General features: G+C 43.2%; 1 protein-coding gene across 3 annotated transcripts in view; it reads left to right on the top strand.

The window, feature by feature from the left end:
- The first annotated feature begins 2,412 nt into the window (after nt 1–2,412).
- TRIT1 (tRNA isopentenyltransferase 1) overlaps nt 2,413–26,135 on the top strand; it is a 49,610-nt gene continuing 25,887 nt past the window's right edge. For 2 of the 3 annotated variants that reach the window (XM_060089577.1, XM_060089575.1), the window contains exon 1: nt 2,413–2,586. In XM_060089577.1, coding sequence (XP_059945560.1) covers nt 2,413–2,586 — 174 coding nt within the window. Of the gene's footprint in view, nt 2,587–4,687; nt 4,787–26,135 lie in introns of those variants that run through there. The other variant, XM_060089576.1, reaches the window with a different exon arrangement.

Here is a 26,135-nt window from a genome sequence, read left to right as displayed (position 1 = left end):
GGGGCTGGCAGAATTACAATGAATGGAAATGGTATGATGTTTTTTTCTCACTTCTCCTCATTTGTTTTGGACCACAGGCTCCATTCTGATTTAGGAGTCTTTCCTGCTCAGTATTTCAGTGATAATTCTCCCCATGGTCTACAGGATCCCTGTTCTCTTTGTTTCTATAGCAACAGTCCTGTGTTGCTTGGCTAGAAGCAATTTTCTGCTGCTGTGGTGAAGCCCCATTTTTTCATTCCTTGCTCCCCAGTTGCCTTGGTAACCAGCCTCTCCCTCTTCTGGTTTCTCAGTGGTAAATTCCACCACCACCACCCGCCTTCTCTCTCTCTTTCTCTCTCTCATAACAGTCACCTGGTCATGACTTGGACAGTACTTTCCCATCTGTGAGTGAGCCTCGTCTGTCATGGTCAGATTGTCATCATGAAATTAGCCTCCCTTTTGCTTTATTTGCATCATTTCTCTGGCCTGCCTTCTTTCTGCTTGTTGTCAAGGTAACCGTACCCTCGGAAAATCTGCAGGCAAAGGCTCTACAGTTAACAACCATCATGTGAGAGTGTCTGCCAATATGTGGCCACACATCTTGATTTTAAAACCAGCCCCAGGCGGGTACCACAAATTGGAGAGAACAAGCCTTTTGATCAAAGCAGGCTGGATTGAGAAAAGGAGGTACAAGGACCCTGGGATACATGTGACTACAAGGTTTAGGCTGGGTCTGCAAGAATGGCCATTATGCCAGGGGTGATCCAAGTGACTGAGAAATGTATTTATTGGCAGTCATTCAGGGCAGGCCTATCATATTCTCTAACCGTCCATGGGTGATTCCTCTGACCCAAGGGTGATATGACCTGTGAGCTAGGCAGAGCCAGGTAGTAATCTCAGGCAGAAAGCAATTAAGACTCTTAAACTGGCTAACAAAGGGTTAGTAGAATAGGTATTTAGGCACTTTCACACGTTACTGAAAATTCCTCTGCCCTTAGGCTGCTGCTCTAACCTCTTTAGTAAGGCAGATGGGGTGTTACTATTATAATACAAAATGTTTAACAAATGGTGGTGATTATGTGCCAGGGCGTTGTAGCAGGCACTTTTCAGGCATTACTTCATTTTCTCCTTATGGCAGTCCTGAGAGGTACTTAAGGATGAGAAAACTGAGGCTAAGCGAATTGTGTGAAGTCACTCAGCTGGTAAGTGGCAGAGTGGGTATTTGAACCCATGTTCATCTGGTTCCAAAGTTCTTTTTTTTCTTTTCTTTTTTTTTTTTTTGGCCACACGCCACATGCAGGATCTTAGTTCCCCAACCAGGGATCCAACCCGTGCCCCCTGCAGTAGAAGCGCGGAGTCTTAACCACTGGACCGCCAGTGAAGCACCCCCATAGCCCTTCTTTTTTTTTTTTTTTTTTTTTTCCTTGCTGTACGCGGGCCTCTCACTGCTGTGGCCTCTCCCGTTGTGGAGCACAGGCTCCGGACGCGCAGGCTCAGCGGCCATGGCTCACAGGCCCAGCCGCTCTGCAGCATGTGGGATCTTCCCGGAGCGGGGCACGAACCCGTGTCCCCTGCATCGGCAGGCGGACTCTCAACCACTGCGCCACCAGGGAAGCCCCATAGCCCTTTCTTAAATGTTGTGTAGTTCACAGAATTTTGGTCCTCTCTGGACCTAGTTTTCCCCACCCCCACTTTAATCTGAGGGTTTGCTACTATTTTATCCTTTCTGCCTTCCTTATTTTTTCTCTTTGTATGTTGTGGGTTGTTTACTTGCTTGTTTTTTTATCTGTTCTCACCCCATCTCTTGCATCTTTTCGCCAAATAGATGAAAAATCTTGTTCCGCCTTATGATTGTGTCTCAGTTTGAGCTGTTGGGTGAAAACATTAGAGCAGCGGCCCTTGCCTGAGAACTGGGTAGATCTGATCCTGGAGAACGCCACACCTCTGAGCTCACTGGCTGTAGCACTAGATATGCAAGCCATTCTCCCCTCTACTAACAATTATTGGGTGTCTGTTCGGTATCAGGTACTGTACTGGAGATACAGTAGTGACCTAGGCAGAATCTGTTCCTTGCCTTTATAGAACTAACAGTCTGGAGAGAAAGTCAGACAATGGACAAGAGGTCAATATATAATTTCATATTGTAATTAGCGCTATGAAGAAAAAGAACTGGGTGCCGTGAAAGAGAGAATAATATGGATAGATCTATTTTAGATACGACTGCCATGCCCCACTTAAGAAAGGAGGTAGTTGAGGTTCTCACATCAGCAGCTAGTTGATGGCAGTCACAGCGGGAGCTTCTGAGCGTGCGGACCTGGGTCCCTCACCTCCTTCCTCCCTCCGCACCCTCCCTTCAGAGCCCGAGGTCCGCGCAGGCGCACTGACGGTTGCCATGGGGACAGCTGCTCCTGCGCAAGCGTAGACTTCTTTAAGATGGCGGCGGTGGCGGCTGCGCGAGCTGTGTCTGCGGGCCCTGGGCTCCGGGGCCTAAAACGGACACTGCCTCTTGTAGTAATTCTCGGGGCCACGGGCACCGGCAAATCCACGCTGGCGTTACAGCTAGGCCAGCGACTCGGTGGCGAGATCGTCAGCGCTGACTCCATGCAGGTATGACAGTGCGGCTGTCCCCAGCCTGATAAACCGGAGGCCGTGCGTGGGCCTCTGGCTGAGTGGATACCCTGTCGCTTGATGGTAGTGGGTGAACCCCGAGGTTTGTGGGGCGGAGGGGGCCGGAGAAGGGCACCCATAATTCCTAGGCGCCCACCATATGCCGGACATCGTGCCAGGTGTTTCACTGCCATCATCTCATTTACTTCTCAGGATATCACTGTTTGGTGTAGGTACTGTTATTATCTCCATTTACCGATGAGGGAATTCACCTAGGGAGGTGAAACGACTATCTCTGTGTCACTAAGCGAATACGTGGAGATGGTATTTGAACCTATAAGGTTGACCTATGGGTGTCCATTATATACCTTTTGAAGGAAAATTATTCCAGAGCTTTTGCTATTTAGAGTTCCCAGCGACACCAGGATAAATCATTTACCATCTACGAGTGTCTGCTGAGGGAATGAAGCAGGGTGGATAATCAGGAGACCTGGATTCTCCTCCCTCATCGGCCATCGGCCACGTGACCTAAACAGCGTCGGTTTGGGGGGACGTTATTTATCTGTGAAGTGGAGAAAATGCCGCCTACTTCACAGGGTTCTGGTGCTTAATAAGTGAGAACATGAGTGTTAGAAAGGAGAGCAGGGTGGCCCGTCCTGAAAAAGTCCAGGCACTTGGCAAATGCTTTATGATGCTGAGATTTTTAACTTACCGGCTGATGGGAATCAGGAGGCTTTGCCCTCTTCCTTGAGCCACAGGGAGGCCCAGAAGGAGTGTGTATACACATCACACCTGGGAGCATTTGTGCTCCGATTGAGGATGGGTGACATTTGGGGTAAATCTCCGATGGAGGAATTACAAGTTAAGAGTTTTCACAGTGTAAATGAGATGCTCGGTGAAATGCCCGGTGCTGAACTTAGCACCTGATGGGTATTCAGCAAGGAGGGGCAGTCCTTCTCCCCACTGTACCCCGTAAACTCTGGGCATGGTTTCCACCCTCATTAATTAATGTGGGATGACACGACCATCAACACACATCAGATGATTAGAATAATTCAAGAAACCTTTGTTCACAACCTCTACTTTGTGCTGGCTTTGAGAGGCAGACTTTAGCTCAAATCCCAGCCTTGCCTTTTCTAAGATATGCAACCTCAGCCTGACCTCTTCATGTCTTTGTTTCTTCTGTAAAATAGGAAGAATAATATCAATAACACGATATTACTGTGATGGTTAAATGAAATTAAATATGTAAAGCACTTAATACAATATCAGGCACACAGTAAGTGCTAAAAATATGATTAGGTGCTATTTTCTGCAAGGTCCTTTTGGAGAGACAAAACTGCAATCCCTGTCTTCAAGGAGTTTTAGTCCAGATAAACGTGAAACAAAGCAAGTTAATACGTGTTTGAAGTGAGTTATTAATGATGCTTTGCAAGGGGTGGGGATGGGAGGTGGGGAGGAGAGAGACTGCCATGTTAGATCTTATGATAAACCATAGAATTTCTGAGAAGAGAGAAATCAGTGAAAGCTGATATAGTCATGGAAAGCTCTGTGAAAAGGGACTTGAAGGATAGGTGAGTTTTAGATAGATAAAGAAGAAAAGGCATTGTATCAAAGGAAGGAAAGTGAGTGAAGATTTAGAAGGTGAAATGAGCTTAGTGTGCATGTAGGACAGTGAAAGGAGACTATTTAACAGGTATTGTAGATATTGTGGAATGAGGGGTGAGTAACATGATGAAGACAGTGTGTAAGAAGCATTCATTTGCGAGCAGTATGCCGATGAATTGAATTTGGGGGTAGGTGGGAGGGGCATACCAAAAAAAAAATCCAAGAATGTAGTAATAATAGATCTTTGGCTTGATACTTCCGAGACTTGGGTAATATGGGCTTCAGTAAGATGGCGTTTCACGGATAATATCTAAGGTCCATTGCAGTCTTAATGTTCTGTAATTTTGGGCTGGTATGTTAGTGGGAATGAATGGAAGAGAAAGATGTAACATTTTGAAGGTAGTATCATGTTACAGTATGCGTTGGTCACTGATTGTGGAAAGAAGAGAGCAATGCACACAGTGTGTTTCAGGTTTGTGTGCCTGGGAGAGTATGGTGAGCCTGCAAGTCAGGAAGATCTGGCGGGGCACAGTGGAGGCGACAGCAGGACATCCATGGGGAGAGTCTAGTGGGTGTGTGAAGAATGCAGCAGGTATGATCCCATGTTAGGACTCTTACACTCAGAGGTTCCCTCTGCCTGGTGGAATGTCTTCCCCTATATAAGCACGTGGCTTGCTTCCTCTCTTTGTTCAGGTCTTTACTTAGATGTCATCTTGTTGAGGCCTCTGACAATCCTATTTAAAACAACACAACACACTGTTGCTCTGTTTCTGCCTCTTCCTCATGTACCACACATAGTCCTTGTCAGGAAAGTGTTCTCAATAAAATATCTTAATTTTACAAATGTTTTTAAGTAAATTAGCGGGTTCTGGCAATAAGGATTGGTTATAGCTCTGTAATTGCTGTTATCCATTATTCAGAAATGTTTCTTTACTCATAGCTGTGTACCATAAGGTTGAGCTTGCTAGAGGTCTTGCTCGATGTGAAATAGGCCACATCAGTTAGACACTTTGTGCCTTATATAGTACTGATGATATGGTAGATCCTTAACATTTGATGAAACATTTGTTGACCTGTCTTATCAAAATGGCACATCACGATCCATTTAGATTCTTCCTGTTGTTATAAATAACTAGAACATGAAAATTAAATTTCTTTCATCCTTGGGATGCCATGAGGATTAATTAATGTGTGAAAAACACTTTGAAGATAATTGAGCTTTCTGAACTGGCAGTAGGTTGTGTTTAATATTCATAACATGGATATATTCCTCTCAGACCCGCTGGAAAACTTTGACCTTTGATTTTTACTTTTCAGTTCAAATAATGAAATAAAGTATCTCTGCCCCATTCACTGTGGGTATACGTAGTTCTTCATTTCTCCCTTTGCTTACCATGCCCCTGGTAGGGTAGTGCTACTCTGCTTGTTTTTTAGCCAATGGAAGGAGATAATGCTTTTCAGTGACTTGAGGTTGACTCAGAAAATTTTTGTAAGCATGTGAACAAATGACATTCTTAATGTTGGAGTTAACCAGCCTCTTTTTTTTTTTTTTTTTTAAATAAATTTATTTATTTATTTATTTATTTATGGCTGTGTTGGGTCTTTGTTGCTGCACACAGGCTTTCTCTAGTTGCAGAGAGCGGGGGCTATTCTTTGTTGCATAGCACGGGCTCTAGGCGTACGGGCTTCAGTAGTTGCGGTGCTCGGGCTTAGTTGCTCCGCGGCATGTGGGATCTTCCCGGACCAGGGCTCGAACCCATGTCCCCTGTACTGGCAGGCAGATTCTTAACCACTGCGCCACCAGGGAAGTCCCTAACCAGCTTCTTAAAAGAACTTTTTCAGCTTTAGTTAAATCCACGGGCAGAATAATAACTTAAATTTGAATAGCACTGTTTATAAAATGCTTACATATGCTTTTTTATCCTCACAATAACCTTGTAAGGTAGACATTATTATCACTTCACAGTTAAGAAAACAGGTACGAGGTCTTACAGTAAGTAGCAGACCTGGAGTTGGACATAGGTCTCTACTTTCCATGCTCAGTGCCTGCCTTATCTATACACAAAGTTATCCCTTTAGATGAGGCAGGAGCTGTGGGATTCAATTATTAGAGAGTATTTCTTAACTTGTATGACACTCATCCTTCACAGGAGTGTGCTACATTTTGATCAGGGTATAAAATGTATTTGAGGATTCATATTGTGGATCTTAGTGTGAATTCATAATGATATCTCTCAAGTTGAGTGTTGAGCTGAGTGTTGGCCATGTGATGCATTGCTAGGGGGCTGAAACTTACTGCAGCTGAGATACAATTTAATGTCAATAATTCGAAGACACCAAAGCAGTGTTTAGTGGAACAGAGGGAAACTAGGCCTTGTGGAGAGCCTAGACTGAGCAGTAAACTTCCTTGTTGTGACAGCCACGCAGACTGAAGGGGGACCTAATGGAAAGTGGATAATTAGAAAGGTTTTTCAAGTTTCCAAATTGATCTTTCTAAAAACCAGTATTTGAATTTTAATAATCTCTTTTGGAATGCTGCCCAGAGTTTTGTATTTCAGAATTGTACCAGTAACTCAGAAAGGATTGTAAAACACTGCCTTAAATCTTAAATTATCTTGCACCTCATACTTCTTTTGTCATCCCTTTGTCTTACTTAACTGTAGGGTCATCCCAAGGCAATCCCAGCAGGGCACTTCCCATCCAGGGAAAGTGCTTGTTTTTTGTAAACATTGAAGAAGTAAGTGCTCTAAGTATTGAGGTAGCTTCTTTGAGATAAAACCACAATGGAGTGTTAAGGGTAGTGTGTCTAGGGTGACAATATTGTCAGGGAACATAATAGACAATGACTTGCTTTTTTAGCCATGTAGCACCTGAGGTCCTGCCTGGCCTCTCACTTCTCATTCTTGTGTCAGTGGTCTGTTGAGTGGGAAGTCAGAACTAACTTTCTGAGGGATTACTTGCTTAGGGACTTCTGTTGGGCTCAACTGTGGATTTTTTTTTTTTTTTTTTGCGGTACGCGGGCCTCTCACTGCTGTGGCCTCTCCCGTTGCGGAGCACAGGCTCCGGACGCACAGGCTCAGCGGCCATGGCTCACGGGCCCAGCCACTCCGCGGCATGTGGGATCTTCCCGGACTGGGGCACGAACCCGTGTCCCCTGCATCGGCAGGCGGACTCTCAACCACTGCGCCACCAGGGAAGCCCTCAACTGTGGATTTTTCATGGTAGGTCTGACAAAAGTGAGAAACATTTGTGCTTAATTTTCTGAGTTTTCCAAACCCCAGTTTCACAAGTTGTAGAAGCATAAATATTCTCAGCTAGCAGTAAGAGTCTAAATTCAAGGAGGGACAGGTAATACAATCCCTGTTTTCCAGGATGGAAAAACTGAGGTGCAGAAAGATTAAAGAGCAGACTAGAGATCACACTGCAAGACACTTGCTCACCTGGGAATTGGATCTGGGTCTTCTAACTCATGTGTAGTGTCTGATATATTGCAGGAAGATGATACTGAAGGTCTTCTTTTCAGTCTGAGTCTTTTTCTTGGCATGTAAATTTAAGGTACAATGCATCGCCTTCAGTGACTGGATGAAACATTGTACTGAGAAATTTGAAGGCACTTGCCAAAAGATGTACAATGGCTGCCTGGAAATACAGACTACCAACTATATGCCAAGAGAAAATAAACAAAGTGTTCTATTTGGGTTTATAGAGAGGAAGTATCTCTAATGCCTTAGTTCTTCAAGTCCTGTGGAGAAGCAATAGTCATACATAGGAGCACAGTTCCCTCGTGTTTGCCTAAACCTACAAGAGGGGAAGCAAATTGTTTTTGGCAGTCTGACTACTAAGCAGGCTATGTGTCACCTAATAAATGTGGAGTTCTGCATTCTTTGTCTGCTTTGGAACATAATTTAGGAGCAGTGTTTTTTTGTTTGTTTTTAAAATTTTTATTTATTTATTTATTTATTTTTGGCTGTGTTGGGTCTTCGTTTCTGTGTGAGGGCTTTCTCCAGTTGCGGCAAGTGGGGGCCACTCCTCATCGTGGTGCGCGGGCCTCTCACTATCGCAGCCTCTCTTTTGCGGAGCACAGGCTCCAGACGCGCAGGCTCAGTAATTGTGGCTCACGGGCCCAGTTCCTCCGCAGCATGTGGGATCCTCCCAAACCAGGGCCCGAACGCATGTCACCTGCATTGGCAGGCAGATTCTCAACCACTGCGCCACCAGGGAAGTCCAGGAGCAGTGTTTTTTTTTTTAACCAAAGGACTGTTTGATAGTGCTCAAGGGAGATCCCGGTTGCATGGGGGAGAGATATGAAAGGAGAGGTGGGATAGTGGATCACAGTGGCTTACTAGGACATAAAAATGAAAGCTAGAGAAATCTGTTAACTAGGAGAAATGAGGGCTATCCAGAGGCTACTTGCCACCACTTACAGAGGCAGTGTTTTAAAGGACTGAGCTTGAGAGTAGGCCAGAGGAAATCTCAAAATTTTTGACTCATCTAAAAAAATATTTATTAATTTCTAGGTCCCTGTGTTCAGATCCGTTGTGAGTGAATTTGGTTTTCCCTTGGCTACAGGATTAAGCTTGGGTGGGTTGTACATATATATTCAGTTTTTTTGCAGCTGTGTGAAGAACTTTAGAGTCAAACCTTCCATGTTACATAAGGAAAGAGAAGTGACTACTGGCTAAATGGGAAACCATAGGAGAGCACAAATGGGACTTGCAGTTTCAGATTTGTGAGGATGAGGTGCTGCCCTGATGTTTCAGTGCCTGGAGCAGGGTGTTGAAACAGCTCCACTTCAAGAAGGAATATATGTTTGAGGGGTTTAAGTTATTTGGGTATATAGGAATTCACCTATGTGCTCTGCATATACTCTAGTATGGCTTAACTGAACTGGTTGTGGTTTCCTGTATAGTTTGTTGGATTCTTTAGATAAGTTTGAATCAGACCAGGGTCCTGTTTGTCTCTTTGCTTACCTTTGGGGCCCTACTTCTGAGCTGGAACTTCACTGCTGCTCCTTCCTCATTGTGGCAGCCAGAGTTCAAGCTCTTAACACTGTGCCATGAATACTAATAATACTGAAAATAATAACAATAATAAAATATGTCAGGCAGTGTTCTAGAAGTTTGCCATATATTATCTCATTTAATATCCTCACCACAACCTTATTAGGTAGGCCCTATTATTATCTCACCCCTCCCAAAAATTACTTTCTTGAACCCTCATCTCGGTCTCTATCTGGGGTAATTTTGCCCCCCTGGGGGACACTTGGCAATCTCTGGAGACGTTTTTGGTTGTAACAAATGGAAAGGTGGGTTCCTGGCGTCTGGTGGGTAGAGGCCAGGAATGCTGCAGAACATCCTACTATGCATAAAACGGCTCCTCCCAACAGAGAATTATCTGGCCCAAAATATCAATATATTGTACCGAGGTTGAGAAACCCTGTTCTACATTACTGTTAGTTTTTAAATTTTGAAGTAATTATAAGATTTACACAAGAGTTTCAAAGATAGTACAGAGAGTTCTTGTATATTCTTCACCCAGTTTCTTCTAAAATTAACATATCACCATGGCACATTTATCAAAACTAAGAGATTGACATAGGCACAATACTGTTAACTAAACTGTAGACTTTATTTGGATTTTACCAGTTTTTCTACTAATGTCCCTTTTCTGTTTCAGGATCCAATGTAGGATACCATATTACATTTAGTCCTCATGTCTGCTTGTCTCCAATCTGTGACAGATTTCTTGGTCTTTCCTTGTCTTTCATGACTTTGCTACTTTTTGAAGTGTACTGGTCAGCTGTTTTGTGGATTGTCTCTCAATTTGGGTTTGTCTGATGGTTTCACATGATTATGAATTTTGAGAAGGCATACCACAGAGGTGAAGTACCTTTCTCATTGCATCATATCAGGGTATAATGTCAGCATGATTTAACATCAACTGGTGATGTTAACCTTGATCATTTGGTTTAGGTTGTGTCTGCCAGCTTCCTCTACTGTAAAGTTAAATCTTTTTCTTTTCATTTTTTAAAATTTATTTATTTATTTTTGGCTGTATCGTGTGACATGTGGGATCTTAGTTCCCTGACCAGGGATTGAACCTGCGCCCCCTGAAGTGGAAGCTCGGAGTCTTAACCACCGGACCGCTGGGGAAATCTCTATTTTTCCTTTCTATACTCTCTTTGTTGGAAATGAGTTGCTAAGTCCATCCCACATTGAAGGGGAAGGGATTTAAGCTCCACATCCTGAAGGGAGGAGTATCAAAGAATTTGTGCGCATATGTTAAAAGCACCACAGTAATTAATATTTTAGGGGAGTTGCTTGAGGCAATGCAGATATCTTGTTTTTCCTTAAAGTTTCACCTCCTAATTTTAACATTTATCAATGAATCTTTCCTGCTGTAATTATTGTGGTAATTTCCTTCATTCCTCCTACTTTTATTTTATTTTAAATTATGTATATGTTTGGGGTCTTTATTTATTTGGCTGTGTTGGGTCATTTTTTTTTTTTTTTTTTTTTTTTTTGCGGTATGCGGGCCTCTCTCTGCTGTGGCCTCTCCCGTTGCGGAGCACAGGCTCCGGACGCGCAGGCTCAGCGGCCATGGCTCACGGGCCCAGCCGCACCGCGGCATGTGGGATCTTCCTGGACTGGGGCACGAACCCGTGTCCCCTGCATCGGCAGGCGGACTCTCAACCACTGCGCCACCAGGGAAGCCTGGGTCTTTTTTAAAAAATAAATTTATTATCTTTTTATTTTTGGCTGTGTTCATTGCTGTGCATGGGCTTTCTCTAGTTGTGGCGAGCGGGGGGCTACTCTTCGTTGCGGCGCGTGGCTTCTTATTGAGGTGGCTTCTCTTGTTGCGGAGCATGGGCTCTAGGCGTGAGGGCTTCAGTAGTTGTAGCATGCGGGCTCAGTAGTTGTGGCTTGCGGGCTCTAGAATGCAGGCTCAGTAGTTGTAGCACACAGGCTTAGTTGCTTCGCAGCATGTGGGATCTTCCTGGACCAGGGCTCGAACCTGTGTCCCCTGAATTGGCAGGCAGATTCTTAACCACTGCACCACCAGGGAAGTCCCTGCATTGGGTCTTCATTGCTGCACACGGGCTTTTCTCTAGTTGCGGTGAGTGGGGGCTACTCTTTGTTGCAGTGTGCAGGTTTCTCATTACGGTCTTGTTGCAGAGCACAGACACTAGACGCACGGGCTTCAGTAGTTGCGGAACGAGGGCTCAGTAGTTGTGGTTCACGTCCTCTAGAGCACAGGCTCAGTAGTTGTGGCGCATGGGCTTAGTTGCTCCATGGCATGTGGGATCTTCCTGGACCAGGGATCAAACCCATATCCCTTGCATTGGCAGGCGGATTCTTTTTTTTTTTTTTTTTTTGCGGTATGCGGACCTCTCACTGTTGTGGCCTCTCCCGTTGTGGAGTACAGGCTCCGGATGCGCAGGCTCAGCAGCCATGGCTCACGGGCCCAGCCGCTCCGCGGCATATGGGATCCTCCCGGACCGGGGCACGAACCTGTATCCCCTGCATCGGCAGGCGGACTCTCAACCACTGCGCCACCAGGGAGGCCCGGCAGGCGGATTCTTAAGCACTGCGCCACCAGGAAAGTCCTCCTACTTTTATTAATTGAAATTCTTTTGCAGAGATTTGTTCTCTCTCCCCTATTTACTTACATCAGTAGGGATATTTATTTTATTTCTTGGGTTATAATCCAGTACTAAGTTATTTATTTTGTTGCTCAAATTATTTCAACTTGGTTATTGGGTGCTCTTTCATGTTAACTCTTGTGTCCTTCGGCATGCCCCATATTTGTTTGTTTAGCACTTCCTTTCTGGCACTACAGGATGCTTTCAACTTACATTTGTCCTGCTCCAGTCCTAGAATCATCCATTTCTCCAAGGAGCCCTGGTTCCTTTTTATTTTTATTTTTAAAATTTACTTATTTATTTTTGGCTATGTTTGATCTTTGTTGCTGCGTGCGGGCTTTCTCTAGTTGCGGCGAGTGGGCGCTACTCTTCATTGCGGTGTACGGGCTTCTCATTGCGGTGGCTTCTCTTGTTACGGAGCACAGGCCCTAAGCGCACAGGCTTCAGTAGTTGTGGCACACGGGCTTCAGTAGTTGTGGATCGTGGGGTCCAGAGCGCAGGCTCAGTAGTTGTGGCACACAGGCTTAGTTGCTCCGCGGCATGTGGGATCTTCCAGGACCAGGGCTTGAACCTGTGTCCCCTGCATTGGCAGGCGGATTCTTAACCACTGCGCCACCAAGGAAGCCCTGGAAGGCAGATTCTTAACCACTGTGCCACCAGGGAAGTCCCCCTGTTTTTATCTATCTATCTATCTATCTATCTATTTATTTATTTCAAATTTAATCAGTTATACATATACATATGTTTCCATATCCCCTCCCTTTTGCGTCTCCCTCCCACCCTCCCTATCCCACCCCTCCAGGCGGTCACAAAGCACCGAGCTGATCTCCCTGTGCTATGCGGCTGCTTCCCACTAGCTATCTACCTTACGTTTGGTAGTGTATATATGTCCATGCCGCTCTTTCACTTTGTCACAGCTTACCCTTCCCCCTCCCCATATCCTCAAGTCCCTTCTCTAGTAGGTCTGTGTCTTTATTCCTGTCTTACCCCTATGTTCTTCATGACATTTTTTTTCTTAAATTCCATATATATGTGTTAGCATACAGTATTTCTCTTTCTCTTTCTGACTTACTTCACTCTGTATGACAGACTCTAGGTCTATCCACCTCATTACAAATAGCTCAATTTCATTTCTTTTTATGGCTGAGTAATATTCCATTGTATATATGTGCCACATCTTCTTTACCCATTCATCCGATGATGGACACTTAGGTTGTTTCCATCTCCGGGCTATTGTAAATAGGGCTGCTATGAACATTTTGGTACATGACTCTTTTTGAATTATGGTTTTCTCAGGGTATATGCCCAGTAGTGGGATTGCTGGGTCATATGGTAGTTCTATTTGTAGTTTTTTAAGGAACCTCCATACCGTTCTCCATAGCGGCTGTACCAATTCACATTCCCACCAGCAGTGCAAGAGTGTTCCCTTTTCTCCACACCCTCTCCAGCATTTATTGTTTCTAGATTTTTTGATGATGGCCATTCTGACTGGTGTGAGATGATATCTCATTGTAGTTTTGATTTGCATTTCTCTAATGATTAAAGATGTTGAGCATCCTTTCATGTGTTTGTTGGCAGTCTGTATATCTTCTGTGGAGAAATGTCTATTTAGGTCTTCTGCCCATTTTTGGATTGGGTTGTTTGTTTTTTTGTTATTGAGCTGCATGAGCTGCTTATAAATTTTGGAGATTAATCCTTTTCAGTTGCTTCATTTGCAAATATTTTCTCCCATTCTGAGGGTTGTCTTTTGGTCTTGTTTATGGTTTCCTTTGCTGTGCAAAAGCTTTTAAGTTTCATTAGGTCCCATGTGTTTATTTTTGTCTTTATTTCCATTTCTCTAGGAGGTGGGTCAAAAAGGATCTTGCTGTGATTTATGTCATAGAGTGTTCTGCCTATGTTTTCCTCTAAGAGTTTGATAGTGTCTGGCCTTACATTTAGGTCTTTAATCCATTTTGAGCTTATTTTTGTGTATGGTGTTAGGGAGTGATCTAATCTCATACTTTTACATGTCCCTGTCCAGTTTTCCCAGCACCACTTATTGAAGAGACTGTCCTTTCTCCACTGTACATTCCTGCCTCCTTTATCAAAGATAAGGTGAACATATGTCCGTGGGTTTAACTCTGGGCTTTCTATCCTGTTCCATTGATCTATCTTTCTGTTTTTGTGCCAGTACCATACTGTCTTGATTACTGTAGCTTTGTAGTATAGTCTGAAGTCAGGGAGCCTGATTCCTCCAGCTCCATTTTTCGTTCTCAAGATTGCTTTGGCTATTCAGGGTCTTTTGTGTTTCCATACAAATTGTGAAATTTTTTGTTCTAGTTCTGTGAAAAATGCCATTGGTAGTTTGATAGGGATTGCATTGAATCTGTAGATTGCTTTGGGTAGTAGAGTCATTTTCACAATGTTGATTCTTCCAATCCAAGAACATAGTACATCTCTCCATCTATTTGTATCATCTTTAATTTCTTTCATCAGTGTCTTATAATTTTCTGCATACAGGTCTTTTGTCTCCTTAGGTAGGTTTATTCCTAGATATTTTATTCTTTTTGTTGCAGTGGTAAATGGGAGTGTTTCCTTGATTTCACTTTCAGATTTTTCATCATTAGTATATAGGAATGCCAGAGATTTCTGTGCATTAATTTTGTATCCTGCAACTTTACCAAATTCATTGATTAACTCTAGTAGTTTTCTGGTAGCATCTTTAGGATTCTCTATGTATAGTATCATGTCATCTGCAAACAGTGACAGCTTTACTTCTTCTTTTCCAATTTGGATTCCTTTTATTTCCTTTTCTTCTCTGATTGCTGTGGCTAAAGCTTCCAAAACTAGGTTGAATAAGAGTGGTGAGAGTGGGCAACCTTGTCTTGTTCCTGATCTTAGTGGAAATGGTTTCAGTTTTTCACCATTGAGGACGATGCTGGCTGTGGGTTTGTCATATATGGCCTTTATTATGTTGAGGAAAGTTCCCTCTATGCCTACTTTCTGCAGGGTTTTTATCATAAATGGGTGTTGAATTTTGTCGAAAGCTTTCTCTGCATCTATTGAGATGATCATATGGTTTTTCTCCTTCAACTTGTTAATATTGTGTATCACATTGATTGATTTGCGTATATTGAAGAATCCTTGCATTCCTGGAATAAACCCCACTTGATCATGGTGTATGATCCTTTTAATGTGCTGTTGGATTCTGTTTGCTAGTATTTTGTTGAGGATTTTTGCATCTATGTTCATCAGTGATATTGGCCTGTAGTTTTCTTTCTTTGTGACATCCTTGTCTGGTTTTGGTATCAAGGTGATGGTGGCCTCGTAGAATGAGTTTGGGAGTGTTCCTCCCTCTGCTATATTTTGGAAGAGTTTCAGAAGGATAGGTGTTAGCTCTTCTCTAAATGCTTGATAGAATTCGCCTGTGAAGCCATCTGGTCCTGGGCTTTTGTTTGTTGGAAGATTTTTTATCACAGTTTCAATTTCAGTGCTTGTGATTGGTCTGTTCATATTTTCTATTTCTTCCTGATTCAGTCTTGGCAGGTTGTGCATTTCTAAGAATTTGTCCATTTCTTCCAGGTGGTCCATTTTATTGGCATAGAGTTGCTTATAGTAATCTCTCATGATCTTTTGTATTTCTGCAGTGTCAGTTGTTACTTCTCCTTTTTCATTTCTAATTCTATTGATTTGAATCTTCTCCCTTTTTTTCTTGATGAGTCTGGCTAATGGTTTATCAATTTTGTTTATCTTCTCAAAGAACCAGCTTTTAGTTTTATTGATCTTTGCTATCGTTTCCTTCATTTCTTTTTCATTTATTTCTGATCTGATTTTTATGATTTCTTTCCTTCTGCTAACTTTGGGATGTTTTTGTTCTTCTTTCTCTAATTGCTTTAGGTGCAAGGTTAGGTTGTTTATTCGAGATGTTTCCTGTTTCTTAAGGTGGGATTGTATTGCTATAAACTTCCCTCTTAGAACTGCTTTTGCTGCATCCCATAGGTTTTGGGTCGTCGTGTCTCCATTGTCATTAGTTTCTAGGTATTTTTTAATTTCCTCTTTGATTTCTTCAGTGATCACTTCGTTATTAAGTAGTGTATTGTTTAGCCTCCATGTGTTTGTATTTTTTACAGATCTTTTCCTGTAATTGATATCTAGTCTCATAGCATTGTGGTCGGAAAAGATACTTGATACAGTTTCAATTTTCTTAAATTTACCAAGGCTTGATTTGTGACCCAAGATATGATCTATCCTGGAGAATGTTCCATGAGCACTTGAGAAAAATGTGTATTCTGTTGTTTTTGGATGGAATGTCCTATAAATATCAATTAAGTCCATCTTGTTTAATGTATCATTTAAAGCTTGTGTTTCCTTATTTATTTTCATTTTGGATGACCTGTCCATTGGTGAAAGTGGGGTGTTAAAGTCCCCTACTATGATTGTGTTACTGTCGATTTCTCCTTTTATGGCTGTTAGTATTTGCCTTATGTATTGAGGTGCTCCTATGTTGGGTGCATAAATATTTACAATTGTTATATCTTCTTCTTGGATCGATCCCTTGATCATTATGTAGTGTCCTTCTTTGTCTCTTCTAGTAGTCTTTATTTTAAAGTCTATTTTGTCTGATATGAGAATTGCTACTCCAGCTTTCTTTTGATTTCCATTTGCATGGAATATCTTTTTCCATCCCCTTACTTTCAGTCTGTATGTGTCTCTAGGTCTGAAGTGGGTCTCTTGTAGACAGCATATACATGGGTCTTGTTTTTGTATCCATTCAGCCAATCTGTGTCTTTTGGTGGGAGCATTTAGTCCATTTACATTTAAGGTAATTATTGATATGTATGTTCCTATTCCCATTTTCTTAATTGTTTTGGGTTCGTTATTGTAGGTCTTTTCCTTCTGTTGTGTTTCTTGCCTAGAGAAGTTCCTTTAGCATTTGTTGTAAAGCTGGTTTGGTGGTGCTGAACTCTCTCAGCTTTTGCTTGTCTGTAAACGTTTTAATTTCTCCATCAAATCTGAATGAGATCCTTGCTGGGTAGAGTAATCTTGGTTGCAGGTTTTTCTCCTTCATCACTTTAATTATGTCCTGCCACTCCCTTCTGGCTTGTAGAGTTTCTGCTGAGAGGTCAGCTGTTATCCTGATGGGGATTCCCTTGTGTGTTATTTGTTGTTTTTGCCTTGCTGCTTTTAATATGATTTCTTTGTGTTTAATTTTGGACAGTTTGATTAATATGTGTCTTGGCGTATTTCTCCTTGGATTTATTCTGTATGGGACTCTCTGTGCCTCCTGGACTTGATTTTTTTTTTTTTCTTTTGCGGTATGCGGGCCTCTCACTGCCGTGGCCTCCCCTGTTGCGGAGCACAGGCTCCGGACGCGCAGGCTCCGGACGCGCAGGCTCAGCGGCCACGGCTCACGGGCCCAGCCGCTCCGCGGCACATGGGATCCTCCCAGACCGGGGCACGAACCCTCATCCCCTGCATCGGCAGGCGGACTCCCAACCACTTGCGCCACCAGGGAGGCCCTGGACTTGATTAACTATTTCCTTTCCCATATTAGGGAAGTTTTCAACTATAATCTCTTCAAATATTTTCTCAGTCCCTTTGTTTTTCTCTTCTTCTTCTGGAACCCCTATAATTTGAACGTTGGTGCGTTTAATGTTGTCCCAGAGGTCTCTGAGACTGTCCTCTGTTCTTTTCATTCTTTTTTCTTTATTTTGCTCTGCAGCAGTTATTTCCACTATTTTATCTTCCACCTCACTTATCCGTTCTTCTGCCTCAGTTATTCTGCTATTGATCCCATCTAGAGTTTTTTTTTTTTTTTTCTTTTTGCGGTATGCGGGCCTCTCACTGTTGTGGCCTCTCCCGTTGCGGAGCACAGGCTCCGGACGCGCAGGCTCAGCGGCCATGGCTCACGGGCCCAGCCGCTCCGCGGCACATGGGATCCTCCCAGACCGGGGCACGAACCCGTATCCCCTGCATCGGCAGGCGGACTCCCAACCACTGCGCCACCAGGGAGGCCCTAGAGTATTTTTTATTTCATGTATTGTGTTTTTAATCGATGCTTGATTCATCTTTAGTTCTTCTAGGTCCTTGTTAACTGTTTCTTGCATTTTGTCTATTCTATTTCCAAGATTTTGGATCTGGGAAATAGAATCTTGGATCATCTTTACCATCATTATTCTGAATTCTTTTTCAGGTAGACTGCCTATTACCTCTTCATTTGTTAGGTCTGGTGGGTTTTTATCTTGCTCCTTCTCCTGCTGTGTGTTTTTCTGTCTTCTCATTTTGCTTATGTTATTGTGTTTGGGGTCTCCTTTTTGCAGGCTGCAGGTTCGTAGTTCCCGTTGTTTTTGGTGTCTGTCCCCAGTGGCTAAGGTTGGTTTAGTGGGTTGTGTAGGCTTCGTGGTGGAGGGGACTAGTGCCTGTGTTCTGGTGGATGAGGCTGGATCTTGTCTTTCTGGTGGGCAGGTCCACGTCTGGTGGTGTGTTTTGGGGTGTCTGCGGACTTTTTATGAGTTTAGGCCACCTCTCTGCTAATGGGTGGCGTTGTGTTCCTGTCTTGCTAGTTGTTTGGCTTAGGGTGTCCAGCACTGTAGCTTGCTGGTCGTTGAGTGAAGCTGGGTGCTGGTGTTGAGATGGAGATCTCTGGAAGATTTTTGCTGTTTGATATTATGTGGAGCTGGGAGGTCTCTTGTGGACCAGTGTCCTGAAGTTGGCTCTCCCACCTCAGAGGCACAGCACTGACTCCGGGCTCCTCAATTTGGGATGATGTGTTGTCTATTCATGTATTCCACAGATGCAGGGTACATCAAGTTGATTGTGGAGCTTTAATCCGCTGCTTCTGAGGCTGCTGGGAGAGGTTTCCCTTTCTCTTCTTTGTTCTCACAGCTCCTGGGTCTCAGCTTTGGATTTGGCCCCGCCTCTGCGTGTAGGTCGCCGGAGGGCGTCTGTTCTTCGCTCAGACAGGACAGGGTTAAAGGAGCAGCCTCTTCGGGGACTCTGGCTTACTCAGGCCGGGCGGGAGGGAGGGGCACGGAGTGCGGGGCAAGCCTGCAGCGGCAAAGGTCGGCGTGACGTTGCACCAGCCCGAGGTGCGCCGTGCGTTCTCCCAGGGAAGCCGCCCCTGGATCCCGGGACCCCGGCAGTGGCGGGCTGCACAGGCTCCCGGAAGGGCGGTGTGGGCAGTGACCTGCGCTCGCACACAGGCTTCTTGGCGGCGGCAGCAGCAGCCCCAGCGTCCCACGCCCGTCACTGGGCTCCGCGCTTTCAGTCGCGACTCGCGCCCGTCTGTGGAGCCCCTTTAAGCAGCGCTCTTAATCCCCTCTCCTCGCACACCAGGAAACCAAGAGGGAAGAAAAAGTCTCTTGCCTCTTCGGCAGCTCCAGAGTTTTCCCGGACTCCCTCCCGGCTAGCTGTGGCACATTAGCCCCCTTCAGGCTGAGTTCTCGCCGCCAGCCCCAGTCCTCTCCCTGCGCTCTGACCGAAGCCCGAGCCTCAGCTTCCAGCGCTGCGCGCCCCGGCGGGCGAGCAGACAAGCCTCTCGGGCTGGTGAGTGCCGCTCGGCACTGATCCTCTGTGTGGGGATCTCTCCGCTTTGCCCTACCCAGGTATGTGGGGGGTTTCTTGCCTTTTGGGAGGTCTGGGGTCTTCTGCCAGCGTTCAGTAGGTGTTCTCCTGGTTCCTTTTTTTGGTGAATGGTATTTAGATACCAAGAGCTGGGTGCTAAGTGTGCTTGTTGCTAGGAAACATATGTATATACACTAATTCATGTATACACAAATATCTATATTTATTTCTGTATCTGTCTGTATGTATATTAAAATAAACATGAATTTATACTGATATCTCTGGCTCTGCTCCACCACAGGGTTTATATTAATCTTCCCTTCTTGCTTATTTGTGACTTCTTTCTCAGAGTAAGGAACCTGGCTCTCCTTGTCTACAAATATTTTCTTATTTGTACAACCTGTAAAGTAGTTTAAGTAGTTAATACTATGAAAACAAATTTACCAACTACAGTATGATGTTTGTGTTCAGTTCTTTTTGTTCATTTTAGCCATATAGTGTCTAGTCATAACATTGTTTTACAAAGTTACTTAGGTCAGCTCCTCCCCACCCCCTCTCCAGTAAGGTTATGTCATACATTTGTAATATAATTAGATTCATTTATTGCAGTCTGCTTTCTGTCCTGGTTCTTCAGACATTCTGGTTGTTTTTTTTTTTTTTAATTTGCATACAGTAGAGTGCATTCATTGTTGTGCACAGTTCTGTGGGTTTTTACAAATGGAGAGAGTCAGGTATCCACCATCACAGTACCATACCACACTTCCATCACTCTAAAAATTGCCTTATGTGCCCTCTTTGTAGTCAACTCCTCTACCTACACCAGTTTTTGGCAACCACTGATCTGTTTTCTGTCCCTATAGTTTTGTCTTTTCCAGAAGGTCACATACATGGAGTCATTCAACATGCAGCTTTTGGGGTCTGACTTTTTTCACTTAGCAAAATACATTTAAATTCTTCAGTGTTGTTGCATGAGTCCATTTCTCTTTGTTGTCGAGTATTATTCCATTGTATGTAATATGTTCATTGACCTATGAAAGGCCATCTGAGTGTCAAGTTTTTAGTAGTTGTAAAGAAAGCTATTATAAACATAGCTAGTGGTTTAACTTTACAGGACTGGTTTAACTTTATAGGAAACTACCAAACTATTTTCCAAAATGACTGTATCATTTTGCATTCCTACCAGCAGTGAGTGAATGAGAATTTCTGTTTCTTTGTATTCTTTCCAGTATTTGGTATTGTTGTTTTTAATTTTAGCAGTTCTAATAGGTGTGTACTGGTATCTATGGTGGTTAATTTGCATTCCCCTAAAGGTTAATGATGTTGAGCATCTTTTCACATGCTTATTTACTATCTGTATATCTTTGGTGAAGTGTCTGTCAGATCTTTTGGGGGGGGGCTGTCTTATTGTTGAATTTTAAGAGTTTTTTCATATATTCTGTATACAAATCCTTTATATAGACATGTTATTTGCAAATATTTTCTTCTAATCTGTATCTTATTTTTTCATTCTCTTCACAGTGTCTTTCACAGAAGAAAATTTACATTTTCATTAAGTCCAATTTATCTATTTTTTTCTTTTAATTGTGGCTTTGGTGTCATATCTTAAAAACTCATTGCCAGGGAATTCCCTGGCAGACCAGTGGTTAGGACTCAGCGCTTTCACTGCCGTGGCCCTGCGTTCAATCCCTGGTCTGGGGACTAAGATCCTGCAAGCAGTGTGCCGTGGCCAAAAAAAAAGCAAAAAAACCCAACTCATTGCCAAACCCAAGGTCATGCTGATTTTTCTCCTATTTTTTAAAAAAGAAGTTTTATATATTTATACATATTATATATATTTAAATATAAATATAAATATAAATATAAATATAAATATAAATATATATATATATATGAGGTGTTTTTGTTTTTGTTTTTGTTTTCAGTACGCGGGCCTCTCACTGTTGTGGCCTCTCCCGTTGCGGAGCACAGGCTCCGGATGCGCAGGCTCAGTGGCCATGGCTCACGGGCCCAGCCGCTCTGCGGCATGTGGGATCTTCCTGGACCGGGGCATGAACCCGTGTCCCCTGCATCGGCAGGCGGACTCTCAACCACTGCGCCACCAGGGAAGCCCTATATATGAGTTTTATAGCTTTTCCTGGACCGGGGCATGAACCCGTGTCCCCTGCATCGGCAGGCGGACTCTCAACCACTGCGCCACCAGGGAAGCCCTATATATGAGTTTTATAGCTTTTCATTTTACATTTAGGCCTGTGATCTGTTTTGAGTGAATTTTTTTTTTTTTTTTTTTTCTTTTTGCGGTATGCGGGCCTCTCACTGCTGTGGCCTCTCCCGTTGCGGAGCACAGGCTCCGGATGCGCAGGCCCAGCGGCCATGGCTCACGGGCCCAGCCGCTCCGCGGCATATGGGATCCTCCCAGACCGGGGCACGAACCCGTATCCCCTGCATTGGCAGGCAGACTCTCAACCACTGCGCCACCAGGGAGGCCCTGAGTGAATTTTTATAAAAGGTTTAAGATACGTATGAATGTCCTGTTGTACCAGCTCTGATTTTGAAAGACTGTCCTTTCTCCATTGAATTGCCTTTGCACCTTTGTCAAAGACCAGTTGACTATATTTGTGTGGGTCTACTTCTGGGCCTCTAATCTGTTGTATTGATCTGTGTGTCTGTTCTTTTGCCAGTATTGCATTGTCTTTAGTTACTGTAGCTTTATAATAAGTCTTGAAATTTGATAGTGTAAGCTGTCTGACTTTCTACATTATTGTTTTTAATCTGTGTGTAGTATTCCATTTTATAGGTGTATCATAATTTACTTAACCAGGTTTCTGCTGAAGAACATTTAGTAGGTTTAGTTTTTTGGTTTTTTTTTTTTTTTGCTTTAATAAATGATGCTGAGATGAACATCTTTGCACAAACATTTCTGCATTTGTGTGATTCTTCAGGGTAAATTTCTGGAATGGGATTGCTGGATGAGAGGATGTACACGTTACTTTCTTCTTCCAGTTTTTTAAGAGCTTTATTAGAGTATATACTTTTTTAAGATTTTTTTGTTTGTTTGATGTGGACCATTTTTAAAGTCTTTATTGACTTTGTTACAATATAGCTTCTGTTTTATGTTTTGGTTTTCTGGCCTTGAGGCATGTGGGATCTTAGCTCCCTGACCAGGGATCGAACCCACACCCCCTGCACTGGAAGGCAAAGTCTTAACTACTGGACTGCCAGGGAAGTCCCAAGAGTATATGCTTACTTATATTATTTTCCTTATTGAGGTTAAATTCACATAACATTAACCATTTTAAAATGAAGAATTCAGGGACTTCCCTGGACAGGGGGCATGGGTTCAGTCCCTGGTGGGGAAACTAAGATCCCAAATGCTGTGTGGCGTAGCCAAAAGAAAAAAAAAAGAACGATTCATTGGCACTTAGTACGTTCACAGTGTTGTACAACAACTACTACCCCTATCTGGTTCCAAAACATTTCCATCACCACAAAAGAAAACCCCGTACTCATTAAGCCACTCTTTTGATAAATAACCTGACAGATGAAGGCTAACTGGGCTGTAGAGCCAGATTTGAACCTGGATTTTCTGGTTCTATTATGCTATACTCCTCTCCCTAACTTAGACATACACCTCCAAATAATGGAGCATCTCAGCTGTTATACTCTATCATAGCTATCCTAAGAGAAAATATCACTCAAACCATCAAAAGTGGGCCGATCTTGAGGCTGTGAAGATGGCCACAAAATAGAAACTTTATCATTAATTTTGTTTTTTCCTCAAAGTAGCCCTTTTGTTTCTGTCTCAGCCTTATAGTCACATGGCATTGTCTGTGTGCATATTTCTAGCTTTCTGTCACACTTACACTGAACCCCTTCAAGGTTCTCAAGAGTATGGTAGCTGTATTCTCCTCAGCTTCTTGAATTTAATTCCACCTCAGTAGGAATTCATTACTTCAAGCAAGCAAACAGACCAGAGTCAAATGACGATAAAACTTCTACTGATAAGAGGCAGCAGAAACAGCTTGGGTTATAGGCAGAGCATCTCGGCTTTAGTCCTGCCTCCACTACCATCAGCTATATGGCCAGGGGAGCTCTCTGAGCCTCAGTATTCTCAACATAAAATTTAGGTGATAAGACTGGTTACATTATCTCTGAATTTCCTTATATCCATGCTTCCTCAGTGTTTACAGGTGGACTTTTTTTTTAACATTTTGCTTTTTTTTAAATTTTTATATTTATTTTATTTATTTCTTTTTGGCTGCGTTGGGTCTTAGTTGCGTCATGCGGGATCTTTTCGTTGCAGCATGCAGTCTCTTCGTTGGCCGTGCTTGGGCTTCTCTCTAGTAGTGGCTTGTGGGTTTTCTCTCTCTAGTTGTGGCGCACAGGCTCCAGGGCGCATGGGCCCTGTAGTTGTGGTGCATGGGCTTAGTTTGCCTGCAGTATGTGGGATGTTAGTTCCCTAACCAAGGAGTGAACCTGTGTCCCCTGCATTGGAAGGTGGATTTTTTTTTTTTTTTTGGAAGGTGGATTCTTTACCTCTGGACCACCAGAGAAGTCCCCTGCAGGTGGACTTCTAAGCAGCCACAGCATAGACTCTGCATTGCAAAGTTTCTCATTTTAACTTACAAGTATGTGCTAATTTTGCATTCTCTGTTCTTATCTGTCTGTATTTATTCAGATGTACAAATGTTTCAAATTCTTGTTGCCACCAAGTAATTGATGCTCTGGAAGAATACATCACATACATATTATGTATGCACTTTTTTTTTTTTTGGCTGTGCTGTGAGGCTTGTGGGATCTCAGTTCCTTGAGCAGGAATTGAACCCAGGTCACAGCAGTGAAAGCCCAGAATCCTAACCACTAGGCCACCAGTGAACTCGCTGTGTGCACTTCTTCTTCCTTATTTGTTTATTTTATTTTATTTTATTTTTGGCTGCGTTGGCTCTTTGTTGCCATGCGTGGGCTTTCTCTAGTTGTGGCGAGCAGGGGCTACTCTTCGTTGCAGTGTGCAGGCTTCTCATTGCGGTGGCTTCTCTTTGTTGCAGAGCACGGGCTCTAGGCGCGTGGGCTTCAGTAGTTGTGGCTCAAGGGCTCTAGAACGCAGGCTTAGTAGTTGTGGCACATAGGCTTAGTTGCTCCGTGGCATGTGGGATCTTCCTGGACCAGGGATCGAACCTGTGTCCCCTGCATTGGCAGGCGGACCACTGCGCCACCAGGGAAGCCCTGTGTGCACTTCTTAATTTGATAAGCATAGCTTTATGTGATTCTAATCCCTTTTCCTTTGAAGAGAGATAGCCATAAGAAAGTAAAAGTCATGATTGGCATTATAAATTCCAAACCACTCCTTTTACCAGACTGACTGAACAGGTCAAGGTACTGGTTCTCCTGCTTCCTGGGCATCTTACTCTGGCTGTTTATTCAACGTGTCTGCAGTTGGATCTCTGCTAAACAAAGCTAAAAGGAGTAGTCGCCTGCCATGATGTTCCTGCAGCTAATTCATTGTTTCCAATGTAGTGAAGTGTAAATTTTTTTAAAAGGTATCCTTTTATTAAAGAAAAGTTAGCCAAGAGACTGACTTTTTCTCTACTCTTCAACATCTCTTCAGTTGAATAACCAAATTCAAATTCCTTTAATCAAAAAGGAAAATCAACTTTCTGGCAAGTGTCAACATCTTTAAAAAAAATTTTTTTTTCCTTTTATCCTCCTATGCCAAAACTTTTCCTGAAGCTTGGGCTATTAGAACTAGAAAGGATGTTAGATATGAGGAACTTGAGGTTCCAGACATGAAAACTGACTTTCCAAAGTCACAAAGCTGATTTGTACAGAGCAGAGATTAGCAACATAGTGGGAAAAGAACACTGATTGTGAAGTCAGAAGACATGGATTCAAAGTTTATCTCTGCCACTAACTAGCTGTGTGACTTCAGGCAGGTTACCTAATGTGTCTACGTTTCTATTTCCTCACTGGTGAAATGAGGCAACATAATATCATAGGGTGTGAAACTCTTAGCATAAGATCTAGCACTCTGTACCTCTGGCACAGAGTACTAATTGAGTATATTCCATGTATTAGACACTGTACCAGGTGCTGAGACTAGAGATAAAATACAGTCTTCCCTCAGAACTTGTAGTCTAGTGGGGGAGATCAAAATACTTCACATGTACAAGAAGTTCTGTGATAGAGGTAAATACAGGGTAATGTGGAAGCATGGAGGACAAGCATGGATGGGGGAGGACTGGGGAGAGTTCTCAAGGCAGGCTTTCATTAGAGGTGATGCTAAAGAGTTTGGGGCTGCATGAAGCCATATTTTGATTTTAGAAACATCACCGGCTGCAGTGTGGACTAAATTGGAACAGTTATACGCTAAAGGAAGGAAGATCAATGAGGAAGCTGATGGAACAGTCAGCTGTGAAATCATGAAGCCTTCTATTGATATAATGGCAGTGGGAAATGTAATGGTGATAAGCTTTGAGATAATTTTAGGAACTTGTGTGAATAGAAGTTGAGACAGATTGGAAATGTGAGGGGAGAGAGACAGATACTAGGATCACTTAAAGATTTTTGGTTTGATTATCGAGGTGGTTCACTCAAGTATGGGTTAGAAGGTAAGGAGGTCAATTTGGACATAGCAGGTTTCAGGTGCCTGTTTGGGGTGATGATGATGATGATAGCTACCTAACATTTATTGCTGCTTCCTATAGGGCAGGCCTATTCCATATGCTTTGCTGTATCATTTATTTAATTTTTACAATAATCCTTT

Source organism: Mesoplodon densirostris, chromosome 2 (assembly GCF_025265405.1).
Source record: "Mesoplodon densirostris isolate mMesDen1 chromosome 2, mMesDen1 primary haplotype, whole genome shotgun sequence".
Classification (NCBI taxonomy): Eukaryota; Metazoa; Chordata; class Mammalia; order Artiodactyla; family Ziphiidae; genus Mesoplodon; species Mesoplodon densirostris.
This window is presented reverse-complemented; position numbering and strand designations above follow the sequence as displayed.